At 40.8% G+C, this 24,629-nt stretch overlaps 2 protein-coding genes across 2 annotated transcripts; both read right to left on the bottom strand.

The window, feature by feature from the left end:
- Positions 1–1,006: 1,006 nt before the first annotated feature.
- Positions 1,007–23,381, bottom strand: slc7a10b (solute carrier family 7 member 10b). The gene is made up of 11 exons (XM_074633365.1): positions 23,093–23,381; positions 19,087–19,291; positions 18,251–18,402; positions 13,060–13,185; positions 12,823–12,976; positions 10,937–11,060; positions 9,605–9,708; positions 9,423–9,519; positions 3,974–4,123; positions 2,455–2,632; positions 1,007–2,357 (listed from the first exon to the last, which is right to left on the bottom strand). The coding sequence occupies exons 1-11, from the start codon at positions 23,217–23,219 to the stop codon at positions 2,242–2,244; spliced, it is 1,533 nt and encodes a 510-aa protein (XP_074489466.1). The 5' UTR covers positions 23,220–23,381; the 3' UTR covers positions 1,007–2,241.
- On the bottom strand, positions 4,638–7,522 carry LOC141766477 (nuclear factor 7, brain-like). Its single transcript, XM_074633366.1, has one exon. It carries the CDS (start codon positions 7,018–7,020, stop codon positions 5,776–5,778), a length of 1,245 nt encoding a protein of 414 aa, XP_074489467.1. The 5' UTR covers positions 7,021–7,522; the 3' UTR covers positions 4,638–5,775.
- Positions 23,382–24,629: the final 1,248 nt, after the last annotated feature.

The raw sequence follows: 24,629 nt of genomic DNA on the forward strand, positions 1-24,629 counted from the left end.
GTGTTTCTGAAAAAGTGAAACATGTTCTGTTTACTGTCCATATTCTGAGATAAATGAGTAGCTATTTACTACAGCAGAGGATATTAGAATTAAAAACCAAAAGTTAACAACAATTCATTTTTAGCTGCAAACAAAAACTTCAGCTCTCATATTAGAGTAACTAGTTTATCCATCTTTCCAAATTCTTAGCTGTAGCTTAGCCGTGTGTGGACCAGCTCCTCTGTTGGGCTTGTGGGTTCGTTAAAGGCCGCTACAACAGAAATATGAAATAAACGTTAGATCTCTTTTAAACAAGAGTCTACAAACTGAAGGAAAAGTCAGAGGATCACCGAAGTTATTACAGTTCATCCTGAGGGGAACATGAATGATGAACCACATTTCATCACAATCAATCCGATAGATGTTGAGATACTTCACATAAAAACTACAAATGTTGAGCTCATGGTGGCAGGAGAGGAAAAGTCAGAGGATCACCAAAGTCAGTTGGATTCATCCTCTGGGGAACATGAATGTCTGTACTAAATGACATGGTAATCCATCCGATGGTTGTTAAGACTCTTATAAACACGGAGTGACCAACACAACATGCTGGTTTCTTTTAGTCATTTCCGCCAAAGTGATTTAAGTTTCCTTATGCTGTGTTCACACCAAGAGCAAAGCGAATTTTCGCCTTGCTTTACTCGTGCGAGTTGGACCGCCGGTATCATTTGTGTTCATTCGTGCTAGACGCGCCAGAGAGGAGGAGGAGCTTGTCTCCATAGATACCAACAACTTTTCTTTCCTCCATCAAGAATGGAAGAAATAACCACTGTTGCTGCTTTGTACATGTTGTGGAAGTCCCAGATATGTCAGAAAACCAAACGCTGTCGTGTCTTGGTTCATAACATCACCCGGCGGCGAGCTATATTCACATACAGTGCCATTGAACTGACTGTATCTAGCAAGCAAAACGTCACTACTGCGGTATGAACCCAAAATAAACAGATTGTACTGTGATCTGATTTCAATAAACAGATCAAAATGATGCCGAAATAACTACATAATCATGCTGATTTGTAAAAACTGTGAATTCATGTCAGGTCTGTCCACAAGACGACAAGCAAACAACTTTTAAATTGCTTTTTTTCTTAATGAAGTTTGGATGGATCACCGCCAGGCTATGCAGCTGCTCCATCAAAACTCAACATAAAGTCATCTAGGCATAAATACGGCAGCGACGTTGTTGTTTCTACCATAGACAGTCTGTGGTTTCTACACAGAGTTTGGTCCGGTCTCTGTACAGATATGATGTACTATCGTAGCTCTGGGTGACCACAGACACATACACGATTTATTTACTCCTTTTCTGATTCAACAACGTCAGGACGTCAGTGACGACAGGAGGACAATCTCAGCGCTGAGAGGCTGTCATGACACAGCGTCCTGCGAATTTCTCGCTCGAGTTTAACTCCCGCGAATACGCATCATTCGCACCATTCGCGTTGCCCGGTGTGAATTTGCAAAAAAGTTTGCTTCGCTCTTGGTGTGAATGCGCAATTACATCTGTTACAGAACTCAAAGTCCTGGTTTTCACTTTGGCTCTCATAAGGACGGTATTATCATGTACATTATCGATCTCTACTGATACATATGCCTGAAATGCTGTCTCAACCTCTTTTTCCAGTGGTGAAACCTCAGAAATGTGTATATTAGGGGGAAAAACAGAATTCTACAAGCAGTCATGCAGCAGGAAAGAAGAATAAAAATACATGAAGGTGGCTGAAGTAGTTTGAGGTTTCACTCAACTGCAGATCTTCTCTGAAATAACTGTTGTCTTACTGTTTTCAGACTATGGATTTGTTTGGGACTTGGTGTGAAAAGGCCTTAAGGCACGATAAAACAGCAGCAACATTCAGAAGAAAGAGCCGCCACTCGGTCAGAGTTCTGTCATGTTACAGAAAAAAAAAGAAACAAATGGGTCCAAAATGGGAATAAAAGTCCTTTTCAACAGCGTGACACTGTTGGCATTAGGTTGTTGAAACTTGACGGCTTAGTAGAAAAGAGGAGAAAATAAAAAGTGCAAGCAGCCCGTGCAGAAGAACAGGCGTTTCCACTCGACTGTAGGGAAACCAGAGTCTCAGAGGGTCAAAGGTCAGACAGGAAGCTCCCAAACCAGGAAGAAGTGTCTGGACATACACAGTGACGGAATAAAAACAAAAAGATCTTCATATATTCAGAGAAAAAGTTTTAAGAATTGGCAGATTAATTGCTCCTGCCTGATGACCGGTCAGTCCATTCTGAAGGATTGTCGATCTCGATGGGGTCGATCTGAGGAAAGACCACAAAACACAACCTCTGGCCCACGTACGTCGCCCTCTCTGCAGGGAAGCACAAGTCACACAAGAGTTATAGATTATATATAGATTACATATTAACAGTCCAAACTTTTAATCAGACCATCTTTTAGAAACTCACCAATGAAATTATAGATGCACTTTGGTTTTTCTTTCCAATGGACACCCAGGAAGTAGACGGGTACGCCGGTGAGCATGATGACTAAACCGACGCCGCAAACCACCGGCTCTGAGTAAAGGCTGAAACCCAGCAGCAGCGCCCAGAACATCAGGTAGCACACCGGAACCAACAGGTTCACCTGAAGGAACAACACATTCTCACTCCCAACTCGTCAAATAGCGCCGCTTGGTCAGTGCACCTCGGCATCGGAGACTAACGCACGGGGTACCCCTCATTACTTTTGGACGGACCAGTGACGGCGTGTCAATATACGCTCGTTACATGCATAGTGTCCTTTCAAAAACTTCCGTTTTAGGTTTAGGCAACACAACCACTTAGGTAGGGTTAGGAAACGTTCGTGGTTGACGTTAACTTCACTGACTAGTGACTCACGGGGCTGACAATATCGACGAGTCACGTGACAAAATAAGTCAACATTACTTTTAGTTTCACACAGGACACAAACTCCTGGTTGAAAGTCTTGTGTTTGTTTGACCCATCCACCCCTCCCGCCCGCCGGGAGTCTCAAGCTATTAATACTACGTCACTTGCTCCGACTGTCGAATAACGCCGCAGTTGAAAGCCCAGTTCGTCACATACTGTTGCTAAAGGGCGTCTCCGTGCGTTGTTTTCCGAAGCCGAGGGGCGCTGACAGAACGGCGGTATTTGACGAGTTGAGAACGGGTTGGAAGGAAACATGTGGTTAAACGTTTACAATCATTCATGGTTTATGGATTTAAAAATATATATTGTTAATGAGGTGCATGTGGTGGTGAGGTAAAAGGCAGTGGTGGAGGAAGTGCTCATATCTTTTACTTTAAAAAAAAGTACTAATACCACACTGTAAAAAATACTCTGTTACCGTAAAAGTCCTGCATTGAAAATGTTCCTTCAATGGATGTAGTTGAAGTATTTAACTGTGACTGTTCTACTGTTATATATTCTATCATTAGATTATTATTACTCATGCATTAAAGGGACTGTATGTAAGTTTTTACAAGTATAAACGCTTTTTAATCGATTTTTATTGCCAATGTGTGAACAGGTTGTAACCTAACCTAAAAAATTAGACCTTCCGTGACATTCTGGGTTTCCTCTATCAGCCTGTAGACTGATTTTAATGTGAAGAACCCGGGCCGATCTTTCTGGGAAAATCCAACGTATGTGACGTCATGCGCCGTCGCGAGAGCCAAGATAGTTTCCAATTAAATTTGTCAAATCGACGAATCGTTTTAGCTGTAAATCTGTTTTATTTATCATAAAACAACATGTTTAAATATTTTAACATATCAACTTTTCATATGTTTTGTGTGCAAAAATCTTAATTTGTAAAGTAACTAAAGCTGTCAGATAAATGTAATGAAGTAAAAAGTGCAATACTTCCCTCTCAGACTCAAGTAAAGTACTTCAAATGTGTACTTAAGTACAGTACTTGAGTAAATGTACTTGGTTACAGTCCACCACTGGTATAAAGAAGTACCTTGATGGGTCGGTACAGGTTGGGTTTCTTCCAGCGGTGGTACAGCAGGCCTGCGATGGTGACGCCATACGACAGATAGTTGATGAAGGAGACGTAGTTGATCAGGTTGTGTGTCTCTCCGATGCAGAGTATAACAATCGTGGCAGCGCACTGAAAAACACAGCAAGGCGTGACAATGTGATGAATATTAGAGGGACCCTCCACAGATGTTAATCATTGGAGCGCCACGTTAAAGGATTAAAAAATAACCTGGAAATATAACTTTACATGCATGTGGAATTCAACAAGAAAAGTGTGTTTCCCTTCCAGTCGATTCACTTGGTACAACACATATAGTATGGGATATTAATATTAATATTAGTATTAGTATGGCTATTACTATTATTACTCAATTATATCCACTGCTACTATTATTATTATTAGTAGTAGTCATATTTCTATTATTATTTCTGCTATTATTATGGCTAATACTATTATCATTCTATCATAACCACCGCTACTATTATTATTAGTAGTAGTCATATTTCTATTATTATTTCTGCTATTACTATTATCATTCTATTATATCCGCAGCTGCTATTATTATTATTAGTAGTAGTCAGCCCTTACATTTTAAAGAACAGATCAAAAACAAAAGCGCCATCAGTTTCTTCTTCATGAGACACTTTAATTTTCCAGTTGAAACCTTAATCTCATTTTCTATTTGCTGAACGCAGCAGCATAGAAACACATGATGAACAATGGACAGATAATGTAAAATAAAATCTCTTTAACACTTCAAATCCATAAGTAATGAAGGGTAACACTTTATAATAACCATCATTTATAAATAGTAAAATGATAATTAATTAAACTTAGTTAATACTTATTTTACAGTTAACAAACAATAAAATGACAATCTATAATTTCTATAATTATTAGTAATGCTATAATTTCTGTTATTTTATCATTAGTTTGTGTAATATGAGATAATTAGTTTATAAATTAAATTATATATTGTACTCAGTAGCTGATAAGAGGCGATAACAATTCCATTCTGATTACATTAGTAGAGTATTTATTAACAGTTTATTGTTGCACACATTATAAAATTTTATATACTATATTAAGTATTTGTTAATAATTACCAAATGATTTGTAAATCATCTATCATTTGTAAAAACATCTATAAACATTACATGGACCAGAAACCAAATATTAATCATTGACAAAGTATTAATTAACTATCTAAATAATGTTTATAGACGGTTTACAAAGTATTTATTAACCATTTAACATTTAAGTGTATGTAATGTTTTACAAGCAATGTCTTAAATGTTTACAAATAATACCTTTATCATTAACACATTCGTATAATATAGTATATAAAATGTTTAATGTGTGCAACAATAAACTGTTAAAAATAACAAATTATAGCATTACTAATAATCAGTAAACATTATTAATTATAATTCCATGGTTTGTTAACAGTAAGATAGCTATTAATACAATTTTAATTAACTATCAATTTATCATTTATAAATTATGGTTATTATAAAGTGTTACTGGATCAAGTTTTGTTGCTGTTCAACTACACAGACACTTTAAAGATATAATCAATAATCCGATGGTAAACCACAGGGCAGCCACTCCCAACACCAACATTCATTTGAAGCTGTCACAACCTGACTGACAGGTCTTGTGATTAAGAAACAGGACACGTTACATCAGTATCATCAGTATGTTTGTAAACACAGCAGTAAATCCGGTCCAAGATAAACTCAGTGAACTTGATAAACTCAAGTTCACTGAGTTTATCTGGATCATGTTACTAAATAAACCCAGTCATCATTGTCATCGTCATCATCACCACCATGTTGCTCAACAGTCACAGAGACCTTCACTGGTAAAACCTTCAGTGGGAGATTCACAGTGTTAATGTATGGAAACATCCTCTCAGTGAAAGTGTGTGTGAAGGTGTGTATGTGTGTGTTAGTATCAGGATCAGAGAACGACAGCTTTCCTTCGTTCCAGTCCAGATTCACTCTGATCCTCTGGAGCTTCTTCTGCACTACGAGATCACCGTCTGGATCTGATGGGGAGAATGTGCTGTATTTACCATAAAAGAACTCTATTCTCCATATTCCCGATGGTATGACTCCCTTCCTCTGGGCAGACTCTGCAAACACACCCACTGACCAGACTTCACAGTCTCCAACCTGGACGTCCCAGCTGTGAGTCCCTGAGTTAAAGCCCTCAGAGCCCAGGACAGAGAAGTAATAGTAACCATCAATCCTCTCTGGATTATCAGGAAGCTGCTGTTTCTCTCCTCGTCTCCCACTGGTCAGATCTTCAGACAGGATGAGTCTTGTGCCAGCAGAGTTTGGGTCCAGAATCACAGGAGTGTAGGAGACCATGTCCTTCATCTTGTTCCAGATGTTGAAGGTCAGGTTGCCCAGGTGTTTGGCCTGGTCTATCAGAGCTCCTGAGAGCAGCTGTGGATCCTCCAGCAGGGGGCGCTGCTGGACTCTTTCCACTGCAGCCTTGTAGTTGAGCAGGAATGAGACGTCTTCAGCTCTCAGCTCGTCCTCTGTGGCTCTGACTGTGTCTGAAAGAGCTGCTATCTCTCTGCTCACAGCCTCCATCTTCTCCTTCATCATCTGACTCTTCTGCTCCTCTTCCTCCCTCAGTGCAGCCATCCTGGCCTCCTCTTCCTCTTCTAGAAACTGGTGAAGCTTCTTAAATTGCTCCTTAATCTGCCTCTCTGTGTGTCGGGCCTGGACCTTCATGTGTTCTGCTATTTGATCAAACTTCACTTTAACTTCTTCAAAAACCTTTAACTTCTCCTTTAAGGGCTCCAGAGTTTCCTGAAGTTCCTTCTTGTGTTGTCGTGCAGCTTCATCGATGGGTCTGAATCTGTGGTCGGTGTGTTTTTCTGAATCTCTGCAGACGAGACACACCGGCTGCTGATGGTCCAGACAGAAGAGTTTGAGTTTCTCAGAGTGCAGACTGCAGAGAGCCTCTGAAGATCTCTGATCTCTCTCCTGTAAGAAACTCTCACACTGCATTTTGTCTCTGAGTGAAGCTGAAAACACAGCAGGCAGACGGCTCAGCCACTCCCTGTTCCCTGAAAGATACTTTCAATTTGAGTCTTTTTTCTTGTAAAACTCTCGTTCAGTTTGTGGATTCAGCAGCTGGTTGAAGTGGTAGTATCCCAGTATTCCCTCCTCTCTCAGTGGAAGTGGTGGTTTTGGTCCATTTCTCAATGTGTGTGTGTGTGTTGTCTCGGTGAGTCAGATGATGGGCGGAGCTTCATCATTCCAGTTTGTCAGGTATGAAGAATTAAATTCCAAACTGATTAACTGTTTAATCCCCATTTGATACTGTTTACTGCTTCTGTCTTTGTCTTGAAGTTCATTCACACAAGAAATGATCCAAAATAAATTATACCAAATAATCTAAAACCACCAAACTACAGGTAACTGAAAACCATGAATTTGTCATCTCGTAGAAACGTCATGAACCTGAACCTCAGGCCCCATTTACACCTGGCACAACAGAGATGATGACTGTGACCATGACGCCCTCAACAACATGGTGCATGGTGAAGTAGTAAGAATAGTTGGAAAAGTGGGACTGGGATTAATTCATATGAATGTCATTAAAAAGTTGAATAATACCAATAATGTACAAAAGATGTTGAACATTTTAAAGGTTTTTGAAAAGCTGACGCTACACTGCATTGCTGGCTTTAAATGCTGAATAATACCAATAATGTATGAAAGATGTAATTTATCTTAAGGTTTGAGTGCAGTATGAATCAGTAGATAAATGTGGAAAATGCATGAAACAGTATGAATAGTAGGAAAATAGGATAAAGGGATGCTAAAATATAGGTTGGAAGCCATGAAAGACGTTCAAATGGAAGCTTTAGAGCAAGGACTTAAGTGAGTGTACTGAGAAGGAGTTGTGAATTCCTTTAATTGTCTTTGTTGGAATACGGATGAAACATCTGCTGAGGTCTCGACAAGAGTTGAACTGATGATGATCACTTTTATTTTGAAAAACTAGGTCCATCCCTGGTTTCCTGTTAACTTACAGTGACTGTTGAGGGTTTTTTATTTTGATAACCAAGCCTCGTCCTGAGCTTCCGTTAACATACAGTGATTGTTGGTGGCTTTTATTTTGAAAAATAATAATAATCAACTGTGCTTTGTCAAATCTGCCCCAAACTTGATCTACTTCATAAGAGTACAGGCCTGAGGACATCGAAATGACAATATTGACTCAGTCATAGCGCCACCTACTGGCAACAGGAAGTCAGCGTTATGCGACAAACATCATCCGATTTACATAAATTTACACTGTGGTGGACACTTGATAATGAACAACATAACTGATGTTTAGCACGTGTTCTCTAGCGCCACATAGTGGACACAAGAAGTGGTGAAAAATGTTCAATCTGTCATTTCCTGTGCCACTTCAAGGGACTGTTTGTAACTTCTTACACGTATAAATCACCCGGGTCGGTGTCCCATGCGTGCGGCTATGCTGTTCAGACTCAGACTCCAACACAAACTACACAGAAGCACCAAAACCGCAAAGTTATATCTAGTGAAGCCCGTCTCGTAAAACAGTGTTGGCCGCGGTCGGAGGACGCGGGGGAGACGGTAGCTTTGGTATCCAGGGCCGGAGTCTCTGCTATACTCTGCTCCACCTGCCTGCCTGCCTTCACTCAGCTCGCTCCACCTCAAGTGCATGTGCGCTCACCCCACACTGCAGAAGAGTTAGTTTAGCTCTGAGAATATCTAGTGAATGTACAGTGGACGTTTGTGCAGAAATAAATGCTGCAGCTCTTCCAGACCAACAGAGGTTTCCTGTGTCTTGTGAAGTGACAAGGCTGCGCAACGAGTTACGTTATCGTCCCGACCAGGTGCCGGTGTCCCTGTTCCCTTCGGCTGCGGTCAGGAGGCTGAGGCAGGAAGAGCCAACACTAGGATCAGCATTGATTCATGGAGAGACCTTCGTCTGGTCAGCTAACATTACTGTTAAGCAGCTGAAATATAGAGTGATATTGTGGTGAACCTGACGCTGATTTTCGTTGACTTAACGGCCACAGGTGTCGCTGTTAACAAGCAATTCTGATTCTTACAAACCGCCCCTTTAATCCACGCAGGAAATAACGCTTAACTTGTGCGTGCAGTGTCCGATGGTCACAGAAATGTATGGCTGCGTCGCGAAAGTACCCCCAACTTGCCAGAAGGTGCGAGGGCCCGTTCAACGCTGCTTGCAGCTTGAATTTACATTTGAAATAGTTTTGTCTCCAAAAGAAGAAGAATGAAATGATTCAATTTCTATTTCTATTTGCAGAGGACTTTCCAAAAGCTAAAAGAATGAAAGACCATTCAGACATATAGAGTAGTCCTCAAAAGATGAGATTGGTGTAATATCAATGTGAGGTTGTACGTACGCAGACCAGCAGGGCAGGGATTGGTGTGCAGTTCTTATAATGAATCATGGCCAGCAGGCTGGGCAGGTGACCCTCTCTGGCTCCAGAGAAACACAACCTGCAGGCAGAAGCATCAGACGGGCCTGTCAGCAGCCATATTAAAGCAGTGTACTGTCGGAGCACGGAGGAGCAGCGGATCTCACCTGGAGGAGGTGAACAGGTAGCCGTTGATTCCTCCGAAGGTGGACAGAGCCACGGAGATCGGCATGATGACGGAGAACATTCCCAGCAACTTCTCTCCGAATGTCTGAACAGCAGAACGACAGACAGAATCACTGATGTGCACAGACCTGATGAACACCTCAACATGAACTCCAGCTGGCCCATGTGTGCTTTCCTGGGTGGTATTCCTCTACTGTTTCATCTGAAAACATTTCATTCCACATCAGAAACTATCTAGAGTCTAGTTTTGAATGCTTTTAGCCACATTATGGTGAGCGACGGCAAAATCTAGGGCTGTACCGAATAGTTAGAAGCTTCGAAGCTTCACTCATAACGTTGACATTCGAATGCTGCGCAGCCTTTTTTATACAGTTTTGTCTATTCATTATGTAACAGAGCTGTCAATTGATTAAAGTATTTAATCACAATTAATCGCATCATTGTCCATAGTTAAAGTGGCAGTAGGCAGTATATTTTTGGCATCATTGGGCAAAAATTCCATAATAACCTTTCAGCATATTGTAATTCAAGTGTTCTGAGAGATAACTAGACTTCTGCACCTCCTCATGGCTCTGTTTACAGGCTTTAAAACATCTAACCCGTGACGGAACCCTTTCCTTCTCCTTTCTCATGATTCTGAAAACATTTGAGGCGAGAAATAGGCATTAACGTAACATAATATTGATTCATATTTGATCAGCGCGGCCTAGTTTGATCGTTTGGTCGGAGTTCACGAGTGATTGACATCCGGCTCTCATAGACGGCAGCTGGACAGCAGACCTCAGATCAGCTCTTACTGCTTGTTTTCCTCCGCTCTGTGAAATCTTGCAAATGCCGTTGGGAGCACCGGAAGACACAGAGACACATGATTTTTTTCAGGTTACCTGTGTCATGTACTACTGTCACAATATAGCGACCGTTTTATAAAAATAACTTTTTTTAATCATATTTGCTCCAATCTCGCCTACTTCAGCTTTAAAAGGAGATTTGTCTATTGTGTAGATTAGTAGTAAAGTACTGCAACGTATATAATAATATCATGTTTTTATATGTAAAAAGTAACTATAAGTGCCAAATAAATGTAGTGAAGTAAAAAAACAATATCTTCCTCCTGAGATGAAGTGGAGTGGAAGTATAAAGTAGCATATAGTATGTAGTATGTCAGAATTGTACTTAAGAACAGTACTTGAGTTTCCTCCACTGGATTCTTGTAATGTTCCTGCTCTAGAAAGTGATTCTTATCCGCCACTGACCTAAATGCCTGACAGATGAAGCATAACTGTGACTTATCATCATTTAGCCACGTTACTCACTACAGCCACGGCATTGGATGACAGCAGCTCCTCAGGCGACATGGAGGAGAAGTAGGCGATGTTGGTGAGCGTGTACACAAAGGTCACCAATGGTATGGAGATGTAGATGGCACGAGGTAGATTCCTGACCCGCGTCACACACCATGCACAGATGATACAGTCAAAACCCAAAAAAAGCAATCAAACATGCATGAATATTGGCGTCACACACAATCATAAACAGTAGAAGCTGTTGGCAGCCGGTGTGGGTGGAAAATACCAACCACCACAAATCCCTCCAATAACTAACATGTTTTGACTTTTACCAATTTTACCCCTCCAAAAACTGGAATTACCACCTTGCGGTTGTATGCCTCAGCCAACCAGTCTAGTGTCAGTTTACATCCATGTCTGTACAAAATGTCATCATCTTATCCCGTTAGACATTTGTGTAAAATTGTCATAATTAGTGTACGAATTACTGAGGTACTGTACGGCTAAAAACGTGTTTTTTAAGGTCAAAGTGCCCTTCTGGCTTTCCTGAGATATTGTGTTTACGAGAATGGATAGACGGACAACCGGAAAACATAATGCCTGCGGCCACGGCTATCGCAGGCGCAGAGGCATAAAAATAATAGTTTCCTGCAAGTAGACGTGAACAGTAAATATGGTTCTCTTGTGACAAACACTCCCTCTACGAAAGTTATAAAACAAGAAATGGTTAAACTACAGGTATTTTTAGAGTCAGATTTTCACCCATATTGTATAATGTAAATAATATAAATATATATATATATATATATATATATATACATATACATATATACCGTATATATTAGGGCTGTCAATCGAATAAAATATTTAACTGTGATCAATTGCAAATTAATCGCACATTTTTTGTCTGTTCAAAATGTACCTTAAAGGGAGATTTGTCAAGAATTTTATAATCTTATCAACATGGGAGTGGACAAATATGCTGCTTTATGGAAATGTATGTATATATTTATTATTGAAAATAAATTAAAAACACAAAACTTGACTATGACTTGCCCCCAAACTGCATGTGATTATCATAAAGTGGGCATGTCTGTAAAGGGGAGACTCGTGGGTACCCATAGAATCCATTTTCATTCACATATCTGGAGGTCAGAGGTCAAGGGACCCCTTTGAAAATGGCCATGCCAGTTTTTCCTCGCCAAAATTTGGTTTGAAGCGTTATTTATCCTCCTTCGCGACAAGCTAGTATGATTTGGTTGGTATTAATGGATTCCTTTTCTAGTTTCATATGATACCAGTATCTTCACTCTAGCTTTAAAACTGATCCCGCTACAACCTAAAAATCGCAAGTTGTGTTAATGCGTTAAAGAAATTAGTGGCGTTAAACAAATTTGCGTTAACGCGTTATTATCACAATAACTTTGACAACCCTACTGTATATATATATATATATATATATATATATATATATATAAAATATGGTAACGATAGCCATTTAAAAAAATAGAACATTTTACAGATTTTTGTGAATTTTGCGAATGCGAAAGACAATATTAAAGGAACAGTTTGACAGTTTCTCGTTTGTTTAATCTGTGCAAAAGAACGTAGCGTAAAAACAACAATTCATTTTAAAACCAGCCCAGAAATAGTCCCGCTAACCAGCCGCTGGTGCCACCTCAATATTTAATGAACAGATCTTGTGGTATCGATCTTCTCATCAAACTCTCTGCCAGAGTATCCAATAAATACATTTTCCACAATGTCAAACTCTTCCTTTAACATTTGAATTAGACAAAAAGGCCAAAGTGTCGCCAACAATCTGAGCAAGCGGAGCAAAGAAACAAGCTGAGATGGGAGCTGAACATTTAGCGTTACAGTACTGGAAGACGTTGAGAAGCGTAAATATTCACCGTCTGGGTTCAATCACTTCCTCCGTGACGTAGTTGAGGAAGTTCCAGCCGCTGAAGGCGAAGGACGCCTGCAGGAAGGCCAGAGCGATCTGACCCACCGACGGCGTCCTGTCCAGGGCGAAGGCCACCTGAGGAGTCAGCGCCTCGTAGTTCCCTGGAGGATAAATCACACATTTGAGTGGTTTCTTTTTACTACAGGGGGCAGTAAAGCTTTAGGCCACAGGCTGAGGATGTTACCATTGCAGATCTGGACCAGGCCGACCACAATGATGAGGCCCAGAGCCATCAGCTTCCCCACCGTGAAGACGTCCTGGATCCTGGTGGCCATACGAACGCTGGAGCAGTTCACCCAGGTCAGCAGCACTGAGCAGAAAACACACTGTGTCAGGATCACAGGCAAACCAGGCTCTGGGAATACTAATCAATAATTATGAATAACGTAGTGAAATTTTTAAGAAAAGTATTTATTAATCTTTTACATTAAGGTCTTATTTTATGAATTAATAAATGTTCTGCACACCTTCTGAACACAGCACTAACTGGTCAGAAAACACGATAACAATAACAACAATGGTGACATTCAGGAGATACACCCAACTCCAATGGCTGATCGATATTTAAATTTTAACAAAACTAACAGTGCTGTGAACCTGGATGATAAGTTAACGTTCTTCAAAGTTATTACAAGTCATCCTGAGGGGAACATGAATGTCTGAACCAAATGTCATGGCAATCCATCCAGTAGTTGTTGAGACATTTCGGTCTGGACAAGGGATGGAAAGAGTCGGTAAATTTCTGGTAATTTTTTGGAAAAAGAGCGTTTTTGACAATTACAATTTTAATAGTGAACTTATTTGGAGGGGAAATACACAAACAAATGCAATACTAGGTCTTGGCATGTTTTGGTTAAAATCCTAGAGTTGCAAAGGGTCAGTAAATTTGTGGGAAATTTCTGGACATTTTCCAGTGGAAGTTAAGCTCGTGAATTTTGGAAAAAAAAAATGTTGACAGTTGCAAATTAAACATTTTAATAGTGGACTTATTCGGAGGGGAAATACTCAAACAAATGCAATACTAGGTCTTGGCATGTTTTGGTTAAAATCCGATGGCACAAATGGTCAGTAAATTTTCAGTACATTTTTGGGAAAATTCTGGTACATTTTTGGAAGTTTTCCAAGGGAAGTTAAGCTTGGGAATTTTGGAAAAAAATGTTTTTGATAACTGCAATAAGAACATTTTAATAGTGAACTTATTTGAAGGGGAAATACACAAACAAAATCAGTACTAGGTCTTGGCATGTTTTCGTTAAAATCCTAGGGTGCAAAGGGTCAATACATTTCTGGTAAAATTCAGGTAAATTTCTGGTAATTTCTGGAAATTGTCCAAGGGAAGTTAAGATAGGGAACTTTGGAAAAAAACACTTTTTTGACAATTGCAAAATAAACATTTTAATAGTGAACTTATTTGGAGCGGAAATACACACACAAAAGTAATACTAGGTCTTGGCATGTCTGGGGTTGCAATGGGTCGGGAAATTTATGGACATGTTCCATGGGAAGAAAGTCCTTTCACAATTTCAATATAAAAATTTAACAGAACTTATTTGGAGGGGAAATACACAAAGAAAATCAATATTAGGCCTAGGGGCAAAAGGTTTAATAAATAAATAAGTAAGTAAGTAAATAGATATAATAGTATGCATATTTATAATATCGTTATTGTTCAACACAGGCCATTTCAGTAGAGACATTAAATATGACAATAGAATAGAAATAATTTTGTTTTGTGTGGCACTTTGTAGGCGGACGTTTTACTGGCTTCCGGTAGTCACTTTCAATCCAAGATGGCGGAAGCGTAGCTCTGCTGCTGGGCGCTGAAGTTGCAATGGAACGAAAAATGTACTTTCACTTCTTATCAATACACATTCTTTGGTATGGGTCAAGCTCCACAAACACTGGATCCTACATTTCCCATAATGCAACTCAGTAGCATCTTTTCATCAGATGCTGGTAAACACCAACATCTTCCAAACTCCACACCTCCAGTTTGTAACGCAAGCTTTCTGTTATAAATTTATATTTATTTATTATGACATTTGTCTCCAAACCCAAGCTGAGATAACCCTGATGACATCACCACAGTATGACATCATCAAGGTTATTTTGTCAGACTTGACAAAGTTCCTGCAGAGCAACAGAAGACTTTATACAGCAGGCCTAGTATTACTAACCATGACAAGTAAAGTGACTTAACGTACAATTGGTGGAGTGCTCCTTTAAATACATCAGCACCAGTATGGGCACTGCATTGGGGAACCGGCGCTGGTGCTCTTGCCGGCGGTGGGCGGCAGCAGCCAGTTGCCATGGGATGCAGGAATCTGGGAAACGGGCGAGCGAGTGAGGGCATGATTGTTTCACCTCGTCCATCATTGTCACCGGCTTTGCCCCATGGTGGCCTCGCTCTCCAACACAAAGACGAGCTGTCAGCCCCACAAAACGAACCACTTCCGTTGCGAAGAGCAAACAAAACGTGGCGAGCTCCCCCCACCACCACCATCACCACCACCACCCCGAGGAGGCCAGGCAGAGCTCACGTTTCAGCATCCAGCTCCAAAAACAAGTGTGAATGATGGCGTCAGAGGCGAGGAATCACACGCTGAAGTCCCGCCGTTTCACCTCGCACACGGGATTTCAGGCCAGACAGTTATTTACTCATTGATACGACAAAGAGGCCGTGTGGATTAATGATGGACAGTGCAGGTAGTCTCCGGCAAGACACCAAGCAATTAAGCAGCCTGACAGGTCCATGACAGGTCCACACTGACATATGTGAAGTCAGCTCAGAGATCCTGCACCAAGTCTGCTCGGCCTGCCTCGTCTTTAAAATCCTCATGCAGCAGTTCTTTTTTCTACGCAATGAATTTTTGATGGGAATGTTTAAATTTTTGAGGAGTGAAGAAGCTGCTTTCACATCCCCCCAAACTCAGCAGGATGCTTCATAACATCTGCAGATACTAAGCCATCGTCTTGGGTAACACTTTTTAATAAACATTATTTATAAATGCTAAATGGATAGTTAATTAAACTGAGTTAGTTATTTTACTATTAACAAACAATAAAATAATAATTAATATTTATTAATTATTAGTAATGCTTTAATCAATGTTATTTTAACACAAGTTCTTTAACACATTAACACAATTTAGATTTTTAGGTTGTAGGAGGCTCAGTTTTAAAGCTAGAGAACTACAAAACCTAATGAATCCATTGGTACCAACCATGTCATACTGGCTTGTCGTGAAGGAGGTTCATTAACGCTCCAAACTTACGCTAAATTTTGGCGAGGAAAAACTGTCATGGACATCTTCAAAGGGGTCCCTTGACCTCTGACCTCCAGATATGTGAATAAAAATGGGTTATATGGGTACCCACAAGTCTCCCCTTTACAGACATGCCCACTTTATGATAATCACATGCAGTTTGGGGCAAGTGCTTTTACATTAGTAAACTATTTATTAACAGTTTATTGTTGCACACATTATAATATTTTATATGTAAGGGATAATGAACAGCTAGCGGGTCATTGTTGTGAAAGAAACCCCTCCATGTCAGGGTGCGTTATCGCCCTGAAGGGACTCCGCTCTGTTTCATGTACGTATCAGAACAACGGCTTGTATATCCACCGTGCTCGGTCTTCCTGTTTCTCTTTTTGAATGATGAATACAGACTACCGCCACCTGCTGGTGCGGAGAGTTATTTCCTCTCACTTAGGCGCAGAACGTTCGTGCTCACTGGCCGTCGGCTGAAGTCTTTCTGGTGTGTTTGAGTGCAACTTGTCGGCCAAGACAAAGGCGGCGTGGAGCGACGCAACAGTCAAAACACGTTGCATCGCTTAGTGACTCTAACTAGACACAGCAAGTTTTAGGATTTCTCCATGTGCCAAAACTAGATTTTGCTTTCCAAATATTCTCCCTCATCTCGTCGTCTAGTGCTGCTCTCCTCCGTCGTCGAGGGACGCTGTGCATTTTTTCTACAGCCATAGAAAAAGGTTTTTAAAAAGCCTTCAGCCAGCCGTTACATAAGAGACATGTGACCACTTCCCCTCTGACACACAAAGGAATGGAGCGGTAGTTTATTGATGAGCTGGATTATGATCAGCATTAGAGAGGAAACATCAGGATCCACCAGCAACAACAGCAACAACCACGAGAAAATAAATCATCCTTCATGAATGATGCAGGCGTACTGTGAGACTGTCAGCAGCAACATCCACCATCCCTCCATTCCATGCTGAATCAAAAATAGAGCAGTAGAGGAGCTGTTATGTACGACGGCATATCAGAGCCATTAGAGGTAAAAAAAAACATAAGATAACGGAGCTGGGGGAGAGGTGTAATATAAAAAAAAACCTCAAGATTTCAGAGATTAAAGTCATAAATTTACAAGATAAACAATGTGGATATTCTCTGAGATTAAACTAGTACATTTACGAGAAAAGATTTGAATATTCTCCGACATTATAAAGTCATAAATTTGTCAAACTCTCTGAGACCCTGAATACTTGAGGTGCTATAAAAATAAATTGCATATCTCTAAATTGATACAGTAAAAATGCTTGTTTTTGTGTCTGTATGTTGTCACAGATGTCAAAAATCATATACATGTTTTTTCCAGCAACCTAAAAATCAAAGAATAAAGACATTTTCCTCATAAATAAGCAGTATTTTTCTTTTTAATTTATTAGGGTCACAGGGTAACATGTTTTATTGTTTAATCTCAGAGAATTTCTTTTGTCATAAATTTATGACTTTAATCTCGTAAATTTTTTTCTAGAAATATTACCCCCCTCACCAGGCTCTGTAAATAATGGTTTTACCTACAATGGCCCTAATACTATGGAGGACGGAACCTGCCAAAATAAAAAATAAATGACTCGATAAATAAACAAAATATGTCATTAAATGTAGCAAAAATAATATTAAAAATAAATGTAGCCATTATTAATACCCTTATTTACTCTTCTGTTTAATTTTCTCTTTTATTTATTATGTATGTATTTTTATTGATTTTTAAATGTATTTATTTATTTTTGTATTTTTAAAAAATTGTTTTTAAATATTAATTAAAAAATAATTATTCAATAAATAAATAAATATGTCATTAAATGTAGCAAAAATCATGTAAAAAATAAATGTAGCCATTAATTAATTGATCAAATGTGACATAGATTGATATTACTTCATTTATTTATCTTTGTATTAATTCCCTTATTTATTTACTCTTCTGTTTAATTTTTTCTTTTATTTATTATGTATGTATTTCTATTGATTTTTTAAAATTATTTATTTATTTTGCATTTAAAAAAAATGAATTTAAATATCTGATGAATCTGAGGAAAAAAGAAAGCAGATGGTAAAGAAGCCACTTACGGAGACAGGTGGCGGACAGCATCCGTGTCGCCATGTAAGGAGGAACACAGTTTGGGAAGACGGGCTGCAGGATGTAGCTGGAGAACGTGAGGGCGATGACGGCCAGCGTGGTCGGGTACATGATGAGGACGGCGCTCCACAACAGGAGAAACCTGGATAAGAGAAACACAGTCAGTAACATTTACTTTAGATTACATTAGGGCTGTCAATCGATTAAAATATTTCATTTAATATAATCGCATGATTGTCCAAAGTTAATCAAGCATGCAAATGATTGGATATATTTATTATTGGACATCAATTAATGACAGTAAACAATGACAAATATTGTCCAGAAATCCTCACAGGTACTGCATTTAGCATTAAAAATATGCTCAAATCATAACATGGTAAACTGCAGCCCAACAGGCAACAACATCTGTCAGTGCGTCAGTGTGCTGACTTGACTATGACTTGCCCCAAACTGCATGTGATTATCATAAAGTGGGCATGTCTGTAAAGGGGAGACTCGTGGGTACCCATAGAACCATCACTAGAACTATCAGAAATTCATCCGACCGTCCAGCGGCCGGTCGGGAGGAGTTAATCGGTTCTCGTCCCCCCTGTATACTGTATGGAAAACGACGCCCAACGAAGCTGAAATTTGGTACGACCCTAAAATGAGTCATGGGGCTCAAAATTGGGGCCAGAAACGGGCTAAAATCGTACAGTGTATGCCCAGCTTAACTGAGAGCTAACAACCATCATGCATGAAGCAGACAGACAGACTGAAGGCTGAATGAATTTTAGTCCCTACGCTGCCCGACCTGACTGAACAGCAGAGGCTCCTCACTCACCCCATCAGACCTCCGAATATCTCCGTGACGTAGGAGTAGTCTCCTCCAGATTTGGGGATGGTGACGCCCAATTCAGCATAGCAGAGGGAGCCCAAGGCAGCGATGCAGCCTCCAAGTACCCAAACCACCAACGCCAAACCCACCGAGCCCGAGTGCTCCAGGACCCCCTTCGGAGAGATGAAGATCCCGGAGCCGATGATGTTCCCTGAGGAGAGGAAGAAGAAGGTTGTTAGATACTGAAAGGTGAAATGTTTTCTGTTAACTAATGAAATAAAATATGGCCTACATTTGTTTTCCAGATAAAATATGGAGATTAGGGCCGTCTATTTCAAAGCGTAATAACGCGTTTTAACGTTTTAATTGTTTCAACGCCACTAATTTCTGTAATGCATTAACGCAATTTGGGCTTTTTAGGGTTCAGTTTTAAAGCTAGAGTGAAATGCATGTCCACACAGCACATGTGACTAGTTTGGAGGGGTTTTCTCATGGTACGCATCAACCAGAACATCTCCAACATTTCATTTCAGTGACCCGTTGAGCAACCTCAGTCACATAATCCAAACTGTTCCCCTCTGAGTTAATACAGAGGGCATTAAAACACAAAGAGCTCTGAGTTAGAGAAGGAGGTAGAGGCCATCACTCAGGCCGGGACAATCCCTCCTGCCCAGAGCCTCAGTATGCAGTGTAGAGTACCAGCAGATGGGACACATTCAGACTACAGCGCTACCAGTAGCACGGCAGAAGGCAGCCAAGTGGCACAGACAGCCATTACATAACCAGACATAAATTATCCACTCCGGGCTGCAGAGGTGGGAAGTGACCGACTCACCTTCTGCAGCTTCCTAAAATAAAACAAGGATTGGTGTTGTGGAGATGAAGGTCGACAAAAAAAGTGTAGTTCAATTTAATTTAGTGGCAAAAATGACTCTGGATGCTGAGCCTGGATCAGTGGTCTGTCTGAATGGAAAGGTGCTTCAGCATTCGGCACACGGGACCTTTCTCTTTTCTTTTTTACAAAAAATGTCTGCTTTGAGCAAGCAACAGCAGCTTATGCCGGGTTCACACTACACGAGAATCAAGCTGATTTTGGGTCTGATTCCTCCTCCAGACGATCGTCAGCAAAGCCCTGATAGTTTGATGGTTCTAAAGATGATCATGCAAGATGTTCCTGTGGTGTTACTGAGCTCAAATCGTAAATATTAAACATGTTCAATATTTACGATGGGATATCCTGTTGTGTGTGGGGAACCCCGAGGACAGCCGATGACGCAGTCACGTTGGAAAGAACGATAGCCAATAGAGAACCAAGCTGACTGAAGAAGGAAGGACAACCACCGCCGTCATGGCGGCCGCGGCTAAAGCATGAGCTAATGCTAAACGTGAAGCATAAAGTAGTAGTAAGATGGAGCTCAGAAATGGGTGTGTTTATTTAACATGTCTCCATGACTTCATCCATCTATTCTTCGTCAATTATCAGTACAAAGTATAAACTAAAATCAATAAATCTTCCTGCCCTTCGTCAGCTAAGGCTGGCCCACACTAACAGATGTTTCAGATCTTACCAGATGTGTAAAATGTGAGAGAGCGCACACATAACGACATGTTCAGTTAAATTTAACAGTTTTGTTCCTGTAGTGTGTGGAGAGCAACGATTTGGCCAAAACAGAACATCACACACTAACAGATTCATTCATCAACAACAAGAGTCCCCACTAAAAAAAACAGAAATCACAAAATCTCTGGCGATCAAATGTGACTTTAGTGTAAACAAACATGGCGGACGAGAGGCAGGAAGAATTAGTGATGTTAGTTTTTACTTTGTACTGAAAATTGACGAAGGATGGATGGATGAAGTCATGGAGACACGTTAAATAAACACTAAGCAACAAGTTGCTCCTCCATTTCTGAGCTCCATCTTACTACTACTTTAAGCCTTGTTTATGGTTGCCGTAGTGAAGCCAGTGCGACGTGCATGTGCCAGAAAATTACGTCATCACGGCTTTTGCGTGGTGCGCGAAGGCTTCGCAAGTTGTCGTGGCGCTTGGTCGTGCACCTCTGAATTTTTGTAGCTACGCGCCGACTGCGCTTTTCATTTCAACATGGACGCCATCAAACAATAAGGGCTTTGCTGATGATTGTCAGGAAGAATCAGACCTAAAATCAGCTGGATTCTCGTGTAGTGGGTACGTGGCATTACTCCAAGAGTCATTCTAGCAGCCCTATCCAGCTGTAATGCTCCTTACACACCAGAAAACTGAATTTTCAGATGTATGAGAGACCATCAACATCCTCACAACTAGTGGGGGAAATCCATCTTGGAACCCAGCATCCAGTTTTTCTTAATACATCCATCAGTTCATCTAAGACTCAGCTGATCAGGCTCAGCTCGATCAACTTCCATCAGTCTAAGTTGGTCTTGGAGCTGAGAGACACCGACAGGAAGTCAGACAGTGTTGGTATTTTTGGGCTTTTTCCTGGGATTTGTTGATGAGAAGAAATCATGCTTCCTTTAAGCTCAATGCACAGCTGAGACTACCTGTCATATACCTACTAGTAAATACGTAGACACTCCGTCAATACCACAGATGTCCGAGCTGATCAAAACTTAACAGTTGTGGTTGCTGTTTCCACAAATCACTTCAGCTCCACCCTGACTCCTCATGTCACCTCAAGGTATCAAAAAAGTTTGATTTTGTGTCCGCAAACAACTGAGATGTCGGTAAATAGTAAATTCACAGTCTATCCTCTACAGCAGCTCCATCTCAGCCTTCCATCCATCAGATTGCATGTTGAACGCACCATGTGAGCATGTTGCATTTATATACATATATATATATATATAGGAAGGAATCCATTGGTACCAACCATGTCGTATATACTAAATACGCTCCAAACTTATGCTAAATTTTGGTGAGGAAAACTGTCATGGCCATTTTCAAAGGGGTCCCTTGACCTCTGACCTCCAGATACGTGAATGAAAATGGGTTCTATAGGTACCCACGAGTCTCCCCTTTACAGACATGCCCACTTTATGATAATCACATGCAGTTTGGGGCAAGTCATAGTCAAGTCAGCACACTGACACACTGACAGCTGTTGTTGCCTGTTGGGCTGCAGTTTGCCATGTTATGATTTGAGCATATTTTTAAGGCTATATGCAGTACCTGTGAGGGTTTCTGGACAATATGTTTCATTGTTTTGTGTTGTTAATTGACTTCCAGTAATAAATATATACAAACATTTGCATAAAGCAGCATATTTGTCCACTCCAGATAAAAAATTTATGATTAATTGTGATTAACTATGTACAATGGTGCGATTAATCACGATTAACTATTTTAATGGATCGACAGCCCTATTATTACATTTCTGCCAATAAATCCCCCTAATTAATTAGTTACACACTTTAAGTCCTATCTAACAGGTGGAAAAGAGTGACTTTTTTGGGGCTGAAGTTTGGTGGAAACCAGACAGCAGATTCATTCCTGACATTTCTCCATCATCACCCTCCTGCAAGGCAGAGAGTTAATATTAATACTAGCAGTGATGTCTAAGAAGAGCAGAGTGGTGCAGCCGGCCCTTTGCATGCAGCCAGACTCCCTGCAGGCCCTCCTCCTCCTCCTCCTCCTCTTCCTCCATCCAGCCTGGATGCTGCTCACATATTTACTAGGTGACTTTAAAGCTCCACTGCTGATTCTGCTCCAGCAGACAATGTTCTTCTGCTTGACCACCACACTTAATATATTTCAGCCACGTAAGCACTTACAACTTGATGTGGTCACACATGCAAACAAACATGGAGTCCCTCATTTTTCTGATGCCACACAAAAAAAACTATGTTTTTTCCTCAAGTTATTAGTAGTTCACAGGTAATTTAACACTTTATAATGTGTCAGTCCTGCAGAAAGAAAGTCAAACAACACTTTTTTTTTTTTTTTTAAGTTGTGCATTAATAAAGTAAAAAGCAGAGCTGTAGGCAGAGTGGCAGCTTGTTTTCCTGCCTCACCTATGATGATGGTGCAGGCGCTCAGCAGCCCAATCTCCTTCTTCAGAGTCACCCTGTCAGGGATCTTCTTCTTCTCCTTCTCCTCCTCCTTCTTCTTCTTGATGCTCTTGCCGTTCTGTCCATCCATGTCCGCCTGCCCGGGTCCGGTCCGGTCCGTCCAGTCCACTGTGTCCTCCCAGTCCCAGTCCTCCCAGAGCTCCTGTCTGTCCTCTCCTCCTCCTGCTCCGTATTCATGCAGACTGAATGGGCTGCGCTTGCGCAACAACCTGCCGCTGTCCAGGCTAGAATGTTAAATACCCTGGACTCACCACGATGCGTTCAGGGACACCAGGAGGAACCGAGCTGCTGCTGCTGCTGCTCTCACCTCTTCCAGGTTTCAAGCTTCAAGTTTCAAGTTTATATATGCATTTAAAATCAGTGGCGGCCCTGAGTCACACACAAAAATAACATTACTACTACTACTAATAATAATAATAATGATAATACAAATTATACAAATTGTCAATATTTTGAATATGGAATGCACCCAGTAATATGTGTAATTTGATTGTAATCTGATTATATTTTGTATTAAAGGGACTGTTTGTAACTTTTTAAGCGTATAAATGTACTGGGTCGGGACATATGCGCGCTTGCGTGTGGCCGGAGCCTCGTCTCCTCTGCCTGCTTGCCTTCACTCAAAACCGCAAAGTTATATCTAGTGAAGCCCGTTTTGCAAAACAGTGTCGGAGGTCGGAGGATGCGAGGGAGACCGTAGCTTTGGTCTCCAGGGCCAGAGTCTCTGCTCCTCTGCCTGCCTGCCTTCAGTCAGCTCGCTCCAACTCACGTGCATGCGCGCTCTCTACACACTGCAGAAGAGTTAGTTTAGCTCTGAGAATATCTAGTGAATGTACAGTGGACGTTTGTTCAGAAATAAATACTGCAGCTCCTCCAGACCAACAGAGGTTTCCCGTGTCTTGTGAAGTGACGGGGCTCCGCAGAGAGAAACGTTGTCGTCTCGTTACCGACCGGGTGCCGGTGTCTTCCTGCTCTCTCCGGCTGCAGGCGGAGACGACAACGTTACTCGCTGCAGAGCCCCGCTTCTTCAGCCTGCGCTGAGGCAGGAAAAGCCAACACTAGGAACAGCATGGATTCATGGAGAGACCTTCGTCTGGTCAGCTAACATTACTGCCAAGCAGCTGAAATATAGAGTGATATTGTGGTTTTAGCTGACCTGTGTCGCCTCACTGTTTTGAGCGATGCTCGTTCATGTATATTTAGAGCGAGCAAGCGCAAGCTCGACGCTGACTTTCGTTGATTTCACGGCCACAGGTGTCGCTGTTAAGAAGCATTTCTGAAAGTTACAAATAGTCCCTTTAATAATCTGAATCTGTAAAGTAACTTAAGTTGTCAGATAAATGTAGTGGAGTAAAAAGTCTAATATTTCCCTCTGAGATGTAGTTGAGTAGAAGTAGAAAGTAGCATAACATGGAAATACTCAAGTAAAGTAGAAGTACCTCAAAATTGTATTTAAGTACTTAGTTACATTCTACCACTG

This window comes from Sebastes fasciatus, chromosome 4 (assembly GCF_043250625.1).
Source record: "Sebastes fasciatus isolate fSebFas1 chromosome 4, fSebFas1.pri, whole genome shotgun sequence".
In the NCBI taxonomy this organism is placed as follows: Eukaryota; Metazoa; Chordata; class Actinopteri; order Perciformes; family Sebastidae; genus Sebastes; species Sebastes fasciatus.